Source organism: Danio aesculapii, chromosome 21 (assembly GCF_903798145.1).
Source record: "Danio aesculapii chromosome 21, fDanAes4.1, whole genome shotgun sequence".
NCBI classification, from domain to species: Eukaryota; Metazoa; Chordata; class Actinopteri; order Cypriniformes; family Danionidae; genus Danio; species Danio aesculapii.
Window position 1 is genome coordinate 35,673,977 of NC_079455.1, and position 15,490 is coordinate 35,689,466.

At 36.1% G+C, this 15,490-nt stretch overlaps 1 protein-coding gene across 7 annotated transcripts in view; it reads right to left on the reverse strand.

Moving 5' to 3' along the window:
- mapk10 (mitogen-activated protein kinase 10) overlaps positions 1-15,490 on the reverse strand; it is a 144,297-nt gene that overhangs the window by 54,228 nt on the left and 74,579 nt on the right. For all 7 annotated transcript variants that reach the window (XM_056445807.1, XM_056445808.1, XM_056445811.1 and 4 more), the window contains exons 4-5: positions 11,995-12,124; positions 3,367-3,425 (exon numbers count right to left, since the gene is read on the reverse strand). In XM_056445807.1, the coding sequence (XP_056301782.1) occupies positions 3,367-3,425; positions 11,995-12,124 (189 nt within the window). The remainder of the gene's footprint in view (positions 1-3,366; positions 3,426-11,994; positions 12,125-15,490) is intronic.

Genomic DNA, 15,490 nt, shown 5'->3' on the forward strand with positions numbered 1-15,490 from the left:
AGTGTGGATATAGATCATTTTCGTTCTAAAATACCATTTTAAAACTAAGCTGTATTGGTGTAAACGGGGCCTAAGTCTGTATTTTTTGCGAGCGGGTTTGCGAAAGGGAGCGGGGCAGAGGATCGCAATGCTGGCTCAGCATTGTGACATCTATCTGCCATCGGCGATGGATGATGACATTGTCTATCAGCCCAACCCTAATAACAATAATGAAATAAAAAATAATAATAGTTATTATTATTATTATTATTATTATTATTATTATTATTTATTTTGTAATAAAAAAATTTACTTTTTTGTTGCACATATTTAAAAAAATATTTACTACTAAAACATTATAATAAAATGTTTTAAAATTGTATATTTAAAAATAATAATATTAATAATATCTATTTTATTCTATAAATGATAATAATAAAATATTTAAAATAATAAATATTATTATTATTATTATTAGTAGTAGTAGTAGTAGTAGTATTTACTATAATAATGATAATAATAATAATAATTATAATTATAATAATTATTATATTGCTTTTATGGTAAATAAAAAACATATTATAATATCATTTAATAATAATATATTTAAAAATCACAAAGATGAAAAATGTAAGTTTCATAATTTGTTTAGTTTTAATATTTTAGTCTGCATGAACGCCTAACACCGCCACAAATCATTCCGCTTTGAGTGAGCAGTTTTAGACTCATATTGATCATCTCTAGAGGAAATCCACACAGCATGCAGAATAAATGAAAGCATAAAAGCGTAAGAGATTCAAGCTTCAGGAACAAACCAGAGAGCGAAAGCAGATGAAGGACAGCAAGTGATCGATCACCATCACAACACCACCAGCCCTGAGCCTTACTGTAATTAACCTCACATTTCATAAATTACCCTAGTAAAATGACAGCAGATCTGTAGACATGCAGTGAAAAAGAATCAGAAACATTTATATTATCAAGGCAAGACTCTGCAGGTGAATAAGGGAAAGTAATGAACTAATATTTATCAGCAGATTACCCAAGTTGATTGATTACATTAAGAGTTGATTTTATTGTTTTATTTTGTGTTTGCATTATGATTCATGATGTTGTGTTTAAACATGCAAACGAGGAAATACTTCTTTAAATTTATGCTAGTTTGCATACATTTCCAGCACAAAAATAATATATTTGAATTTTTTTCTGACATAAAGGTTTTTACCAGGCATAATTTGGGGAGTTTCTTTTAAATGTGTGAGTTTGTGTATATATACGCACATACATGCATATATTTGAAAAAAAAGAAAAAAGAAATATTTATTTATGTGTGTAAATGTAATATTTATATCTAATACAAAACATATAAATATAAATATTTTGGTTTTGTATTTTATTTATTTAATTATTTATTTGACATGGACATCACATATACACTGGACAACCAAATGCATTTGTTTAAGTGTTTTAGCAAACTTGCTTATTCTCAACACCTGTCCACAGGAGGCTTACTATCAAAACTATCAAAACTAAAAAGGTTATGTTTACATAAAACTTCACAATGATGCCATCGCATAGGCTATAAGTCCATAATTTTAACTGCTTGTTTATATATTGATTCAATAGGCTTCAATGTAGTTAAAGAGGCTTGTGACCATAATGTAATGCAATACGTCAAGAGAGAGAATATCATTGTGTGCATGTATAATTTTGCAGTATGATATGTTAAAAAATATTTGTTTCATGCCCCTCAGATGAAAGGATATATATATATATATATATATATATATATATATATATATATATATATATATATATATATATATATATATATATATATATATATATATATAAAAAAAAATAAAAAATATCCGTGGGCATGTCGCCCTGAACCTCTGAGATGATTAAGGGGTAAAATTGCAATCGATTTGTGTTTGGACAACATGAAATAACTGCAGTAGCCTTCATTTTTTTAACAGTGTAGTATAAATATATCCTTCTCTAAAAAACAAACATTTTCATAAAATAAATATTAATAAAACTTTGAAAAAGTGTGAAAAACTAGTTTTTTTGTGTGCGAAAATAGCCTTTAAAAATGTCTACTGTAATTAAAATCTGCTGACACAAATTAATAAAGTGTGACAAAAGAAAAACTTTTTTTCTTGAAGCACTTTATGAAAAGCCCAAAGTGTCAAATTGACAATAGCAACAACTTGGGAATATATTTAAAAATTAAATACAAATTTTCACTGGATGGCTAATCATTTTTTGTCTTCAACTGTTCACTACCTGACAAAAGTCTTGTCGCTTATCCAAGTTTTAGGAACAATAAATAATAACTTGACTTCTAGTTGATCATTTGGTATCAGAAGTGGCTTATATGAAAGTCAAAGGTTTCTAGATTACACTTATTTGCCAAAATAAAATATGATCATGCCTTGATTTTTAGTTATTTACCTAGGACAGTAAGGTCTGACTTTGCTTAGACAAAAGTCTTGTCACTTAACAGAAATAATGTACAGTATAGAATATAAAGTCATAGTGCAGTGGATAAAAAATAACATTGTGTATGACTCTCATGAGCTTGGAGGACTGCATTCATACATCTCTGCAGTAACTCAAATAACTTATTAATAAAGTCATCTTGAATGGCAAAGAAAGTGTTCTTGCAGGACTCCCAGAGTTCATCAAGATTCTTTGGATTCATCTTCAATGCCTCCTCCATCTTACCCCTGACTTGCTCAGTAATGATCATGTCTTATGACTGGGCTGGCCAATCCTGGAACACATTGACCTTCTTTGCTTTTAGGAACTTTGATGTGGAGGCCGAGGAGGAGCGCTATCCTTCTGAACAATTTGCCCTCTCTTGTGGTTTGTAATATAATGGGCAGCACAAATGTCTTGATACCTCAGGCTGTGATTTCATCCACTCTGCAGATCTCTCGCACGCCCGCATACTGATTATTACCCCAAACCATGATTTTCCTTCACCAAACTTGACTGAATCTTGGGTCCATGCAGGTTCCAATAGGTTTTCTGCAGTATTTGTGATGATTGGGATGCAGTTCAACAGATGATTCATCAGAAAAATCTACTTTCTGCCACTTTTCCAAATGATCAACTGGAAGTCAAGTTTTTATTTGTTGCTTTAACAACTGGGATCAATGACAAGACTTTTGTCAGGTTGTGTATACAGAATGTGGAATTTAATTGATGTGAGATCACGGGATATTTGGAATGTTTATTTTTTTGGTTTCAAATATTGCTCATTTTTAGATTTCAGGGGCAGAACCCTCAACATGACTTGTCTTAACATTAACTAAACAAGTGTTTAACGTGATATAATCAGATGAGATCATGTCTGGAAATTGTCCAGTTGTTACTTACACGTCTTGGAATTCCTCTAAAGACTTCTGTGGTGTGAAGACGTTTAATAAGCTGATGATCTGCATGAGAAACAAGACAAGAATTTAAGTACAGTTATAATATAATGATCCATATGTCAAATCGTATTATTTATTTGTATTATATTTCTTGTTTTTGCATGGTGCATTTATTTGTATTATACTAATTAAAGTTTCAGATTATATTGTAATAAATTTAAAAACGTTACTGTATTGGAATTGTTAAAATATTTGTATAATAATAATAATCACACTTAATATAATGTTAACTCTGTGAAATCACGTTAAATAATAAAACATTAAAATATAATGCAATGTTAATCCACAATAATAATCACATAAAATAATAATAAGAATAATATTAAAACATTAATATTTAATGCAATGTTAATTCACATTAATAATCACATAAAATAATAATAATAATAATAATAATAATAATAATAATAATAATAATAATAATAATAATAATAATAATAATAATAATAATAATAATAATAATAATTCGGTGAAGTCACATAAAATAAAAAAAACATTAAGTATTTCCCCCAGCCATGTCTTTAAAATATGACAGTTTATTTTACCCCAGTATTTTCAATGGAATTTTTGCGCTAGCCTGTTGCTACTGACGGGCGCTAGTGGTTACAACGGTCTTTCATCTCGTTTTACGCTTGAACAACTAAATGAATGCTTAAGTCTAACTGAATGTATTGTAATTACAACATGGATGCTGTAAAAACAACTTTGTGAAATAAAAAATTGAAATTGAATCCATTAGTTTATCATTGGCTTAAAAACTCTAGCTGTGCATCAAGCCCTATTTTCATAATAGTAGTTGGAATAAATAAATTAATTAATTAAAATAAAATAAATAAATAATACGTTATCTCGATGAAATCACATCAAATAAAATTAAAAATGATAAAACAAAAGCACTTCTATTTGTATTTCTATTTTTTATTTTTATTTTAGGTATCTGCCACGGAAGTATTTTTCATAATAATAGTTGGATTAAAACTTAATAAATTACTTATTAATATAAATAAATAAACAAACAAACAAATAAATCAATTAATAAAAACAGTAAATAAATGTATTAAAATGTGGAATAAAATACAAAAAAATACTGAAACAAAAAAAAGTAATAATGAATATATTGACACATTAAAAGTACAAAAAACTACAAAATTGCTAAAATGTATTAAAAAATGGATACAACTGATACAAAAATTACACATTAAACCTATTTCATTTATAAAATCATTTTGAATGCCAGAAAGGAGAGTTGATCAACTACTTATTTAGCTTCTCGTTTAATTTAAGCTAGTCATTAACATTTTGTTGAGAAGAGGCTGAGAGATCCATAAAGCAGCACTGAGCAGTCGATAAGAGGTGAAGATGACAGAAAAAAGCACATTAGTATTTCAGTCACGTCACTGCTGTCCTTTAAAAGCCCATTCTGAGAGACTGAGAGAGAGAAAGAGGAGGACAGCAGATCTGACAAATGTCCTGCTGGAAAAAAAAACAAAACGTTCCTCTCTTAACACGATTAATCTACTTTCATATTGGTTTATTTTCATCATCCACTGGACTAGATCTAGACAGTAATGTTATATATTATGGTCACAGGGAAGTCACTTGTTTTGTTTACAGTTGTGAACATACATTATAAATTATATACACCATGGAAATAGTCTTGATATTTTAGGGGTGGACATGTTTTGGCTTTTTTGAAGTGTTTTTGAAATATTTTATAGATTTTTACCTTGATTTGTTATAAGTTAATATACTTCTATTTATACTACTACTAATATTAATAGTAATGTGTTTTATATACATTTTTAGACAACATAATGCAAAATGTTTACAATTCAGAAAAGTTAAGAGATCAGTATTTAGTAGAACAACTATGATTTTTCAATCACAACAATTAAAACATTTGCCTTTTTGACCAACTGTCTGGAAACTAAAAAACTAAACAAAAACAAAACAAAAAAACAAATATAAAACCACAAAAAAATAAATAAAATAAAAAAAAAAACTAAAAAAAAAAACTAAACAATAAACAACTAAAATAAAACGACAAAAACTAAAATAAAACAAAACCACAACAAAACCAATAAAAATAAAACAAAACAACAAAAACTAAAATAAAACAAAATAAAACAAAACCACAACAAAACAACAAAAAACTAAAATAAAACCAAACAACACAAAAAACAAAACAACAAAAAACTAAACTAAAACAACGAAAACTAAAATAAAACAAAGCAGAACAACAACAAACAACAAAACAAAAAACTGAAACAATACAAAACAACAACAAAACAACAAAAAACTAAAAACAAAACAAAACAACAACAAAAAACAAAACAACAAAAAACAAAAATAAAACAAAACAAAACAACAACAAAACAACAAAAAACTAAAATAAAACAAAACAAAACAACAACAAAAAACAAAACAACAAAAAACAAAACAAAACAACAATAAAACTAAAACAAAACAACACACAAAAAACAAAAACAAAACAACTATAACAAAAATAAAACAAACAACAACAAAAACAAAAATAAAACAACAAAAACAAAACAAAACACACAAATAAATAAATAAAAAATAAACCATTGTTATGAAGCGGACAGGAGACAGAGGTAAGGAAACGTTAGGGTGTTTATTAAATGACAACAAGGAGCACATGAAGGATAGCCAGGAGGGTCAGGAATGATGTTGGGGTCTTTTCCTCCGTGGCTGGGTAACAGGAATACACGAGGATGGACAGCACACACCAGATACAGCTGACAGAGGATGACACAGACTTGGAAGGACTGGAAGACAGGACGATTCGGGTGGACCAGGAAGACTAGGAGGAATACAAAGAGAACAGGTAAGTAAAGCGTTTGTTTTAGCTGAGGATAACTACGCTGAGTGGTCGCTCAGTTGTCCGCTTTCGTCGAGACGAGCCCGGACAATGAGCGACTGGAGTGCTGTGCTTTTATCTGGTGCTCGTGAATGTGATGCAGCTGTGTGCTCATTAGAAGTCAGGTGATGGTGATCTTCGTGAGTGGGGATCGTGAGAGCCTGACCAATCCGTGACAGTACCCCCCTCCCCAGGGCCCGCTCCTGAGGGCCGACACCTCCGACGCCGTGGTGGTCTCCCTCTGCCTCTAGGCGCTGGGAACTCAGGGTGGCTCTCATGAAACTCCACCATGAGACTAGGATCGAGAATATCAGCTCTGGGAACCCATGTCCTTTCTTCGGGGCCGTACCCTTCCCAGTCCACCAGGTACTCCAACTGGCCACCACGACGTCGGGAACGCAAGATCTCCTTCACTGCGTAGACGGCTCCTTCTTCTAGGAGCAGTGGAGGAGGGGGTTCCTCTTCGTGGTCAGGCTCTGTGGAGGGAAGAACAGGATCGTGATAGGGTTTCAGGAGTGATACGTGGAATGTAGGGTGAATACGGTAGTGAGAGGGTAATTGTAGTTTGTAGGTGACGGGGTTAACCTGTTCCACGATGGTGAAGGGACCAACAAATCGGGGACTTAACTTGCGAGAGGGCAGTCGCATGCGTATGTCCCGGGTGGATAGCCACACCTTTTGTCCGGGTGTGTATCTGGGTTCTTCAGACCTTCTTCTATCGGCGGTTACCTTGCTTCGACGGACTGCCCTCTGCAGATGTTGATGAGCCTCGTCCCAGACTCTCTCGCTCTCCCGGAACCAGTGATCCACTGCGGGGACATCAGATGGTTCGCCATCCCAGGGAAAGAGCGGTGGTTGGAAGCCCAGGACGCACTGGAATGGCGTGAGTCCGGTGGAGGGTTGCCGCAGTGAATTTTGGGCATATTCTGCCCAGCCCAAATACTGGCTCCAGGAGCTCTGGTGACCACTGCAGAAGGTCCTCAGGAACCGTCCCACCTCCTGAATCTTCCTCTCTGTCTGCCCGTTGGTTTGGGGATGATATCCAGAAGAGAGGCTGACGGCCACACCTAGGAGCTTGAAGAAGGCTTTCCATAGACGTGAGATGAACTGTGGACCTCTGTCCGACACAATATCTTCTGGAATACCAAATGACCTGAAGACTTGATTAAAGATATTGTCGGCTGTTTCAAAGGCTGTGGGAAGACCTTTCAGAGGGATTAGTTTGACAAACTTTGAGAATCTATCTACGATGACTAGAATACAGGTATTACCTTCTGACGAGGGGAGGTCAGTGATAAAGTCCACTCCTAGGTGTGACCAGGGACGGTTCGGAATCGGCAAGGGATGGAGCTTTCCAGCGGGTAGATGACGTGGGCTCTTGGATTGGGCACAGTCCTTACAGCCCTGAACATATTGCCTCACATCCCTTGCCATGTTTGGCCACCAGAATCGTTGGGATACTAGCGAGAGAGTATTGTTGATCCCTGGATGTCCAGTGCCTAGCGAGGTATGTAAGGAGTGGATCAGATCTACCCGGTGTTCAGGTGGTATGAACTGCCGATGAGGAGGGCATCCCGGCGGAGCAGGGGCTTCCGGAGTGGCAACGACTGGAGGAGCGTTCCAGGTGATCGGACAAATGGAGATGTGTTCGGGAAGAATCTTCGTTGGGAGTTCTTCATGATCGTGATGCTCGTGTAAACGAGAGAGAGCGTCTGCTCTTAGATTCTTGGGTCCTGGACGATAGGAAATGGAGAAATCAAAACGTGAGAAGAAAAGTGACCATCTGGCTTGACGTGGACATAGTCTCTTGGCCTCTTTGATATATTGGAGGTTTTTGTGATCTGTGATCACCTGGAACGGATGTTTGGCTCCCTCCAACCAGTGACGCCACTCCTCCAAGGCTAGCTTGATTGCTAGAAGCTCCCTGTCTCCTATGCTGTAATTCTGCTCCGCCGGGCTCAACTTCCGAGAGAAATAGGCACAGGGATGCAGTCGGGGCGGTGTATCATGATGTTGGGATAATACTGCCCCGACGCCGGTGGTGGATGCGTCCACTTCCACCACGAAAGGAAGATTTGGGTCAGGATGAGTCAGGAGTGGGGCCCTTGTGAACTCCTTCTTAAGAAGGCGGAAGGCTGCGGCTGCTTCTTTGGTCCACTCCAGTCCTTTGGGTTTACCCTTGAGGAGATTAGTGAGAGGTGATGTAATCCTGCTGTAGTCCTTGATAAACCGTCTATAAAAGTTAGCAAACCCAAGAAACCTCTGGAGCTCCTTAATGGAAGTGGGTTCTGACCAGGATAGAACAGCCTCAATTTTCTTCCCATCCATACGTATACCGGTTTGGTCAATGATGTATCCCAAGAAATGAATCGACTTCTGGTGGAATGAGCATTTCTCCGCTTTGAGGTAGAGGTGATGTTCTCTCAATGTGTGTAGGACCTCCGCAACGTGTTGGCGATGTTCGGCCTCACTCCGGGAGTAAATGAGGATGTCATCTATGTACACTATTACAAAGTGGTGAAGAAACTCCCGGAGGACTTCATGAATGAAGTTTTGGAATACGGAGGGGGCGTTGACCAGACCGTAAGGCATGACCTCATATTCATAGTGGCCAGTAGGGGTCACGAATGCTGTCTTCCATTGGTCCCCCTCACGTATTCTTATCAGATTATACGCGCTGCGGAGGTCCAATTTAGTGAAGACTTTAGCTTCGCGGAGCTGTTCCAAAGCGGCTGGTACCAGAGGAAGGGGATATCGGTATTTTACTGTACCGTTATTTAGGACCCTGTAGTCGATGCATGGACGCAGCCCTCCGTCCTTCTTGGCCACAAAGAAGAAGCTTGAGGCGGCTGGTGATTTTGAGTGACGTATGTACCCCTGACTCAGAGCCTCCCTTATGTAATCTTCCATTGCCTGATTCTCTGGAAGCGAGAGCGGGTAGATCCTACCTCTTGGCAACTGGGCATCTGGAACTAGGTCGATCGCGCAGTCCCATGGCCGATGCGGCGGTAGCTGGGAAGCTCTCTTGGGGCAGAAGACATCATGAAAGGAGCTGTACTCCTTAGGAATGTGGATAGACTGCTTCTCAGGAGGACTCTCGACCGATGTTGTAAACAAAGAAATGGGGGTTCCGACCTTGAAGAGGGAGATTTGGAAAACAGGTAGGTGTACATCCAGATCCCCATTTCTTTATCTCTCCTGTGCCCCAAGAGATGATGGGATCGTGCTTCACCAGCCACGGGCGCCCTAGAATGATGTCCATATTTGCACCCTCCAGAACCAGAAATTGAATCCTCTCTTGATGTAACAACCCCACTTGAAGAAGGATGTCTTCGCATTGTCGATGGATACGGGTCGAAGATCGAGTGCACTGGGTTATCGGTTGTATCTGGTATATATGCGAGGACGCCTCAGTACGTAGGTGGAGTTGACGACAGAGGGATTGGGAGATGAAGTTCCCTGCTGACCCGGAGTCGATGAGGGCTGTGACAAGGAGAGAAATAGAGGCAGTAGTTATTTGTACGGTGGTAGTAAGTGGTTTACATTGTTCAATATTCGTACTGAATACACTCACTGAAGTCCGAATGGGACGAAGGGGACACTCCATACGGGTGTGTCCACTGACACCGCAGTATAGACACAGACCCCGGGTCAGCCTCCTCTGTCGTTCCGCTGATGTCAGTCTTCCAGACTCTATTATCATGGGTTCTGGTTCTGGAGAGGCTGTTGACTCAGGCGATTGGAGGAGTGCAGACGAGGGGGGTGATGGTGTCCTGTTGATAGGAACGGAGACGATCGGAACATCGGAGAGAATGTTGGATGAATCTCTCCAGACCCATAGTATCATCTAATGTGGCCAGCTGGATTCGGAGAGTGGGTTCCAAGCCGAGCCGGTACGTGGTCAACAACGATCTCTCATTCCATCCACTTGCAGCTGCTAGAGTGCGAAACCGGAGAGCATATTCCTGTGTAGATAGAGTACCTTGCTTTAGATGATACAGCTGCTCTCCAGCGGCTACTTCCCCATCAGAACGTCCAAACACCTCTTTGAAATACTCCGTGAAGGTAGTGATGGAATTCATGACCGGCCCGGCTTGGTTCCAGATCGTCTCAGCCCATTTAAGTGCAGGCCCAGAGAGTAGTGATACGATGTAGGCGATCTTTGACTTATCTGTGGGATATAGAGAAGGTTGCATTTCGAATATGAGGGAACATTGTAACAGAAAACCATTGCACTCCCCCGCTCCGCCTGAGTAGGGCGCTGGTCGGGCCATGGGACTGGAAGGAAGGGCCGAAGAAGAAACTGTGGAGGCGGAAGTGCTCGGTGCTGGTGGTGCGTTGGAAAGTGGAGCTGGTGGCTGTAGAATCCGCTTCAACTGGTCCACCAGCTCTTGAAAGTGATCGGGGGTGCTCATGTTGTCGTCGTTATGGGTCCGGGCTTCTGTTATGAAGCGGACAGGAGACAGAGGTAAGGAAACGTTAGGGTGTTTATTAAATGACAACAAGGAGCACATGAAGGATAGCCAGGAGGGTCAGGAATGATGTTGGGGTCTTTTCCTCCGTGGCTGGGTAACAGGAATACACGAGGATGGACAGCACACACCAGATACAGCTGACAGAGGATGACACAGACTTGGAAGGACTGGAAGACAGGACGATTCGGGTGGACCAGGAAGACTAGGAGGAATACAAAGAGAACAGGTAAGTAAAGCGTTTGTTTTAGCTGAGGATAACTACGCTGAGTGGTCGCTCAGTTGTCCGCTTTCGTCGAGACGAGCCCGGACAATGAGCGACTGGAGTGCTGTGCTTTTATCTGGTGCTCGTGAATGTGATGCAGCTGTGTGCTCATTAGAAGTCAGGTGATGGTGATCTTCGTGAGTGGGGATCGTGAGAGCCTGACCAATCCGTGACAACCATGAGCTAAACAAAATGCACCAAAAAAATAAAAAAATAAACAATAAACTAAACAAAAATAAAACAAAACAACAAGCAACAAAAATAAAACAATGAAAAACAAAAATAAAAACAAAACAACAACAAAAAACTCAAATAAAACAAACAAAACAAATCAACAAACAATTATAAAATAAAACAAACCAAAACAACTAAATGAAAAAAACAAAAAATAAAAGAAAATAAATAAAGACAATAACATACCTACGTAAATACATAAACACACAAACAAACAAATACATATGTTTGTTTTTATTATTATTATTATTATTATTAGTAGTAGTAGTAGTAGTAGTAGTAGTAGTTGGTCTATCACTAATAATAATAATGAGGCTTTATTTTTAATTGTCAACAAAATAATGCATATATATATAATTCTCAGTGCTAGATTGATGTCTTAAATCAAACCAAAATGAAGTTACCTAAATCTAAATTTTAAAAATATTTACATTTATTATTATATTAATATTATTATTCAAATAAATTATAGTTTTTAAGCCATCAAGTTCATTATTAAAATCCAGACATCTTATTTTAAAACATTATTCTGTGATGATAATAATAATAATAATAATAATAATAATAAAAAACAAATGTTTGTTCAGGATTTAATTATTTGTAATATCATTTAATATTAAAATAATAATATAATTAATATAATTTTCAATGTAATATTTTTAATAATTAACTAATTAATTAATTATTTTAATTAGTTTTTGTTTGTCGGGACACACTTACGTTTTTGTGGTTGACACACTTCATGAGCACCAGCTCTCGATATGCTCTCTTAGCATGAGTCTGGTTCTGGAAGGGTCTGCTGAGTTTCTTAATGGCCACATTTCTGTCCAGGACAGCGTCATATCCAGCACTGACACACAAACACACAGAGGAAACAAACCATGATTAAAGTGCAGAGAGTGAACGTCATTTACAAATTAAATTCACGCTCAGAGATCAATTCAACACATCAGCATCTGACCGTTATGAAGATGCTAAATGATTTTTCAGGATTACAGATTGTGTTACGCAAAATCAGAGCATAAAAAGTGATAAAAAAAAAATAAACTACATAAAAAACAAGTCATAAAAAACTAACTAGACTGAAATTTTAAAGCAGCACTACACGAACAAATGCATACGACTAATATTTTAGAAAATGTTTAGATTTAAGTTTTGATTCTGTAAATAAATAATCAGCACATCTCGAGTTTTGTTTAGTGTTGGGGTTTTTTAATCCAGCTTTGTGAAATGTTTATACATGTTTAATTTCATATCCATTTAACTTCCAATCACATTTCAGTATACAAATAAATGTATAAGACCAAATGCAATCATAAATATACAGTACAGTCAGATATATGCATGTGTATGTGTGTATATAAATACACAGTGTTATATTTGCATATTCAATTTACATTTTTATTTTAAAATTAAAATATTTATATATACAATTAAATAATTAAAAGTTAAATTATAAATTAAAGAAAAAAATATTATTATTATTATTAATAATATTATTATAATAGTAATATAGAAACAATTATTGTTGTAATTATTATTATTATTAATATTATTATTATTATTATTATTATTATAACAAAATAATAATAATTATATTTATATAATAATAGTAGTAGTAATAATAATAATAATAATCAAATGATCAAATGAATAATAATAATCAAATGGATTAAGTTCACAGTACTCAGGATTAGTTTTTGAACTTGAATGGTTTGTTGCAATCGGTTTGCTCAAATGTTTCGAGATACCTCAACTTTTTGGGTTTGACAGTTTAATAATAATAAAAATAATAATAATTATTATTATTATTATTATTATTATTAATATTATTATTATTATTTTAAAAACAACAACAATATATTTTATACTATATTTAATATTTATGTACTATAAAATTGTACTCTTTGTTTATAAAACCTTGCATAACCTAGCGCCGCCGTATCTTTCTGATCACTACTAAGGCCCAAACCCAATCGCTTAGATCAAATTCTGACTACCATCTATTGCAAATACCTTGATCTCGTCTCAAATGCAGGGGCGATAGAGCCTTTGCAGTTGTGGGACCGAAACTATGAAATAAGTTACCATTAAAATTCAGAATAGCACCCACTCTATCTGTTTTTAAATCGATGTTAAAGACTTTTTTCGAGTGCATTTAATATTCCCTAATGGCGGTTCCAGGTATTCTTTCTTGGAAACCTTTACTGTTGTTACTATTGTTTTATATTGTTGTTTTTATTGTAGTGTATTTTTGTTGTGTGTTTTTTACCTGCTACTGCTGTTGTACAGCACCTTGGTCGACCAAAGGTTGTAATTAAGTGTGCTCTAGAAATAATAATTTGATTTGATATATTTAAAAATAGGATTAATAATAATAATAACATTAAGACAGAGATTTTTTTTGTCAGTTTAACAAATATCTAAGCAAGCAGTTTTTTTTCAAGCATCGCTTCCATGAGTTTTCTTTAAATGATTATATATTCAGAGTTTGATTCTGCTGTGGATCAGTATGAGGAAAGGGTTAAATCAGTGTTTCTCCTACTCTTCTTCTGCTTTCTCTCTCCATCCAGGAAAACCTGCTTCATTAACTATGCAGGATCTGCAGGTCTCCAGGGGAAATACAGGATTAGTGTATGCATGTGAGAGTGTGTGTGTGTAAGTGTTCCTTCAGTCCAACTGTGCTGCAGAAAACATGGTAGCCAATGGCTCGCTGTGATAAAACGCATTCGTGATCTACAGTAAATGAAGACTGATATCAATTGTATTTAACAAGGTGAGCCTAAAATAAAATGAAGTGATTCACAATTCAATTGTATGAACAAACCGGCCTCTTCAATCAGCAAGTTTAGCTGGAAGCCACAGGAGTAACTTTATTAGAAAATACCCTGGCTAGAAAAAGCATGAGTGAATGGTAGAGGATATGATTATGATATTAAATTTTAATTATTAGATGTATGTGTATGTGTGTGTATATACATATATATACATATATGTCTATAGTGTATGAGTGTGTATGAATGTTTCCCAGAGATGGGTTGCAGCTGGAAGGGCATCCGCTGCGTAAAACATATACTGAATAAGTTGCCAGTTCAATCCGCTGTGGTGACCCCAGATTAATAAAGGGACTAAGCGGCAAAGAAAATAAGTGAATGAATGAATTTCAGAATATTTGTACAAGTCGGGATTCGAACTCGGGTGATTTGCTACTCTGTGCACACAAACGGTCCACTAGGCTACATGAGATAAAGTTTTTCCGACCCTGTCAGTCAAACACAGGTTCGCCAGGTCTCGAAACGCTTCTGAATTTGTATACGCTTTGTATTGCTTTAGTCACGTGACTTGGTGTTTCGAAACACTTTAGTCATGGGATCTGGGTGTTTTAGATCATAATTCGGTGCAGTGTTTCGAAACACTTGCGCTTCGGTATCTTGACACTGTGTCGAAACGTCAGTTTCACGTCAGCCATCCATACTTGTTTCTTCTTTCCTGTGTTTTTGACCTTGCACTGTTTATGATTCTTTGCCGCCTGCCCTGAAACTTTTGCCTGTTGTTGGATTTCGCTTGGTCAACTACACTGTATATGCTGGTTTTTGACCCCTGCTTGCCTGCTTGACCATTCTAAAATAAACCTGCATTTTGAACTAGCCCTGTCTATTTCCTAATATAGAAGTTTGAAAAAATAAATAATTAAATAGAAGTTTTTTTTTAACGTGCCTTGTTAACCTAATCTTTTATTTTAAGACTTATATAATAAGTCTTTTATTTGCGCTTTAAGCTGAGTATCTTGAAAAATAACTATTGAAGTAATATTTACTGTCATCATGGCAGACAAAAGAAATTTGTTACTAAAAAATTGCTTTTAAAAAAAATAGTTTTTAAAACTATTATGTTGAAAAAATCTCTGTTAATTATCACTTGGGAAAACATTTCACAGGAGGGCGAATCATTTTGTCTTCCACTGTATATAATATTTCAGGTAATGTTTATTTTATTTTAAGTGACAATGCTTTCCATCTTAGCTTTAGTTTACTATAATATCTGAAAAAATATAAAGAGTGAATGTTGTATATAGTCCACCAGAGTGGCTCCAGGCTGGTTAACGCCACTGGTAAAGCAGTATATTTCTTTACGAGTGGAGCAGGAACAGAAAGAGCTACCAGAGACCAAGCTGTTGGTTTATGACTGAACGCTGAAAAACTCTGCTCTTTAACCA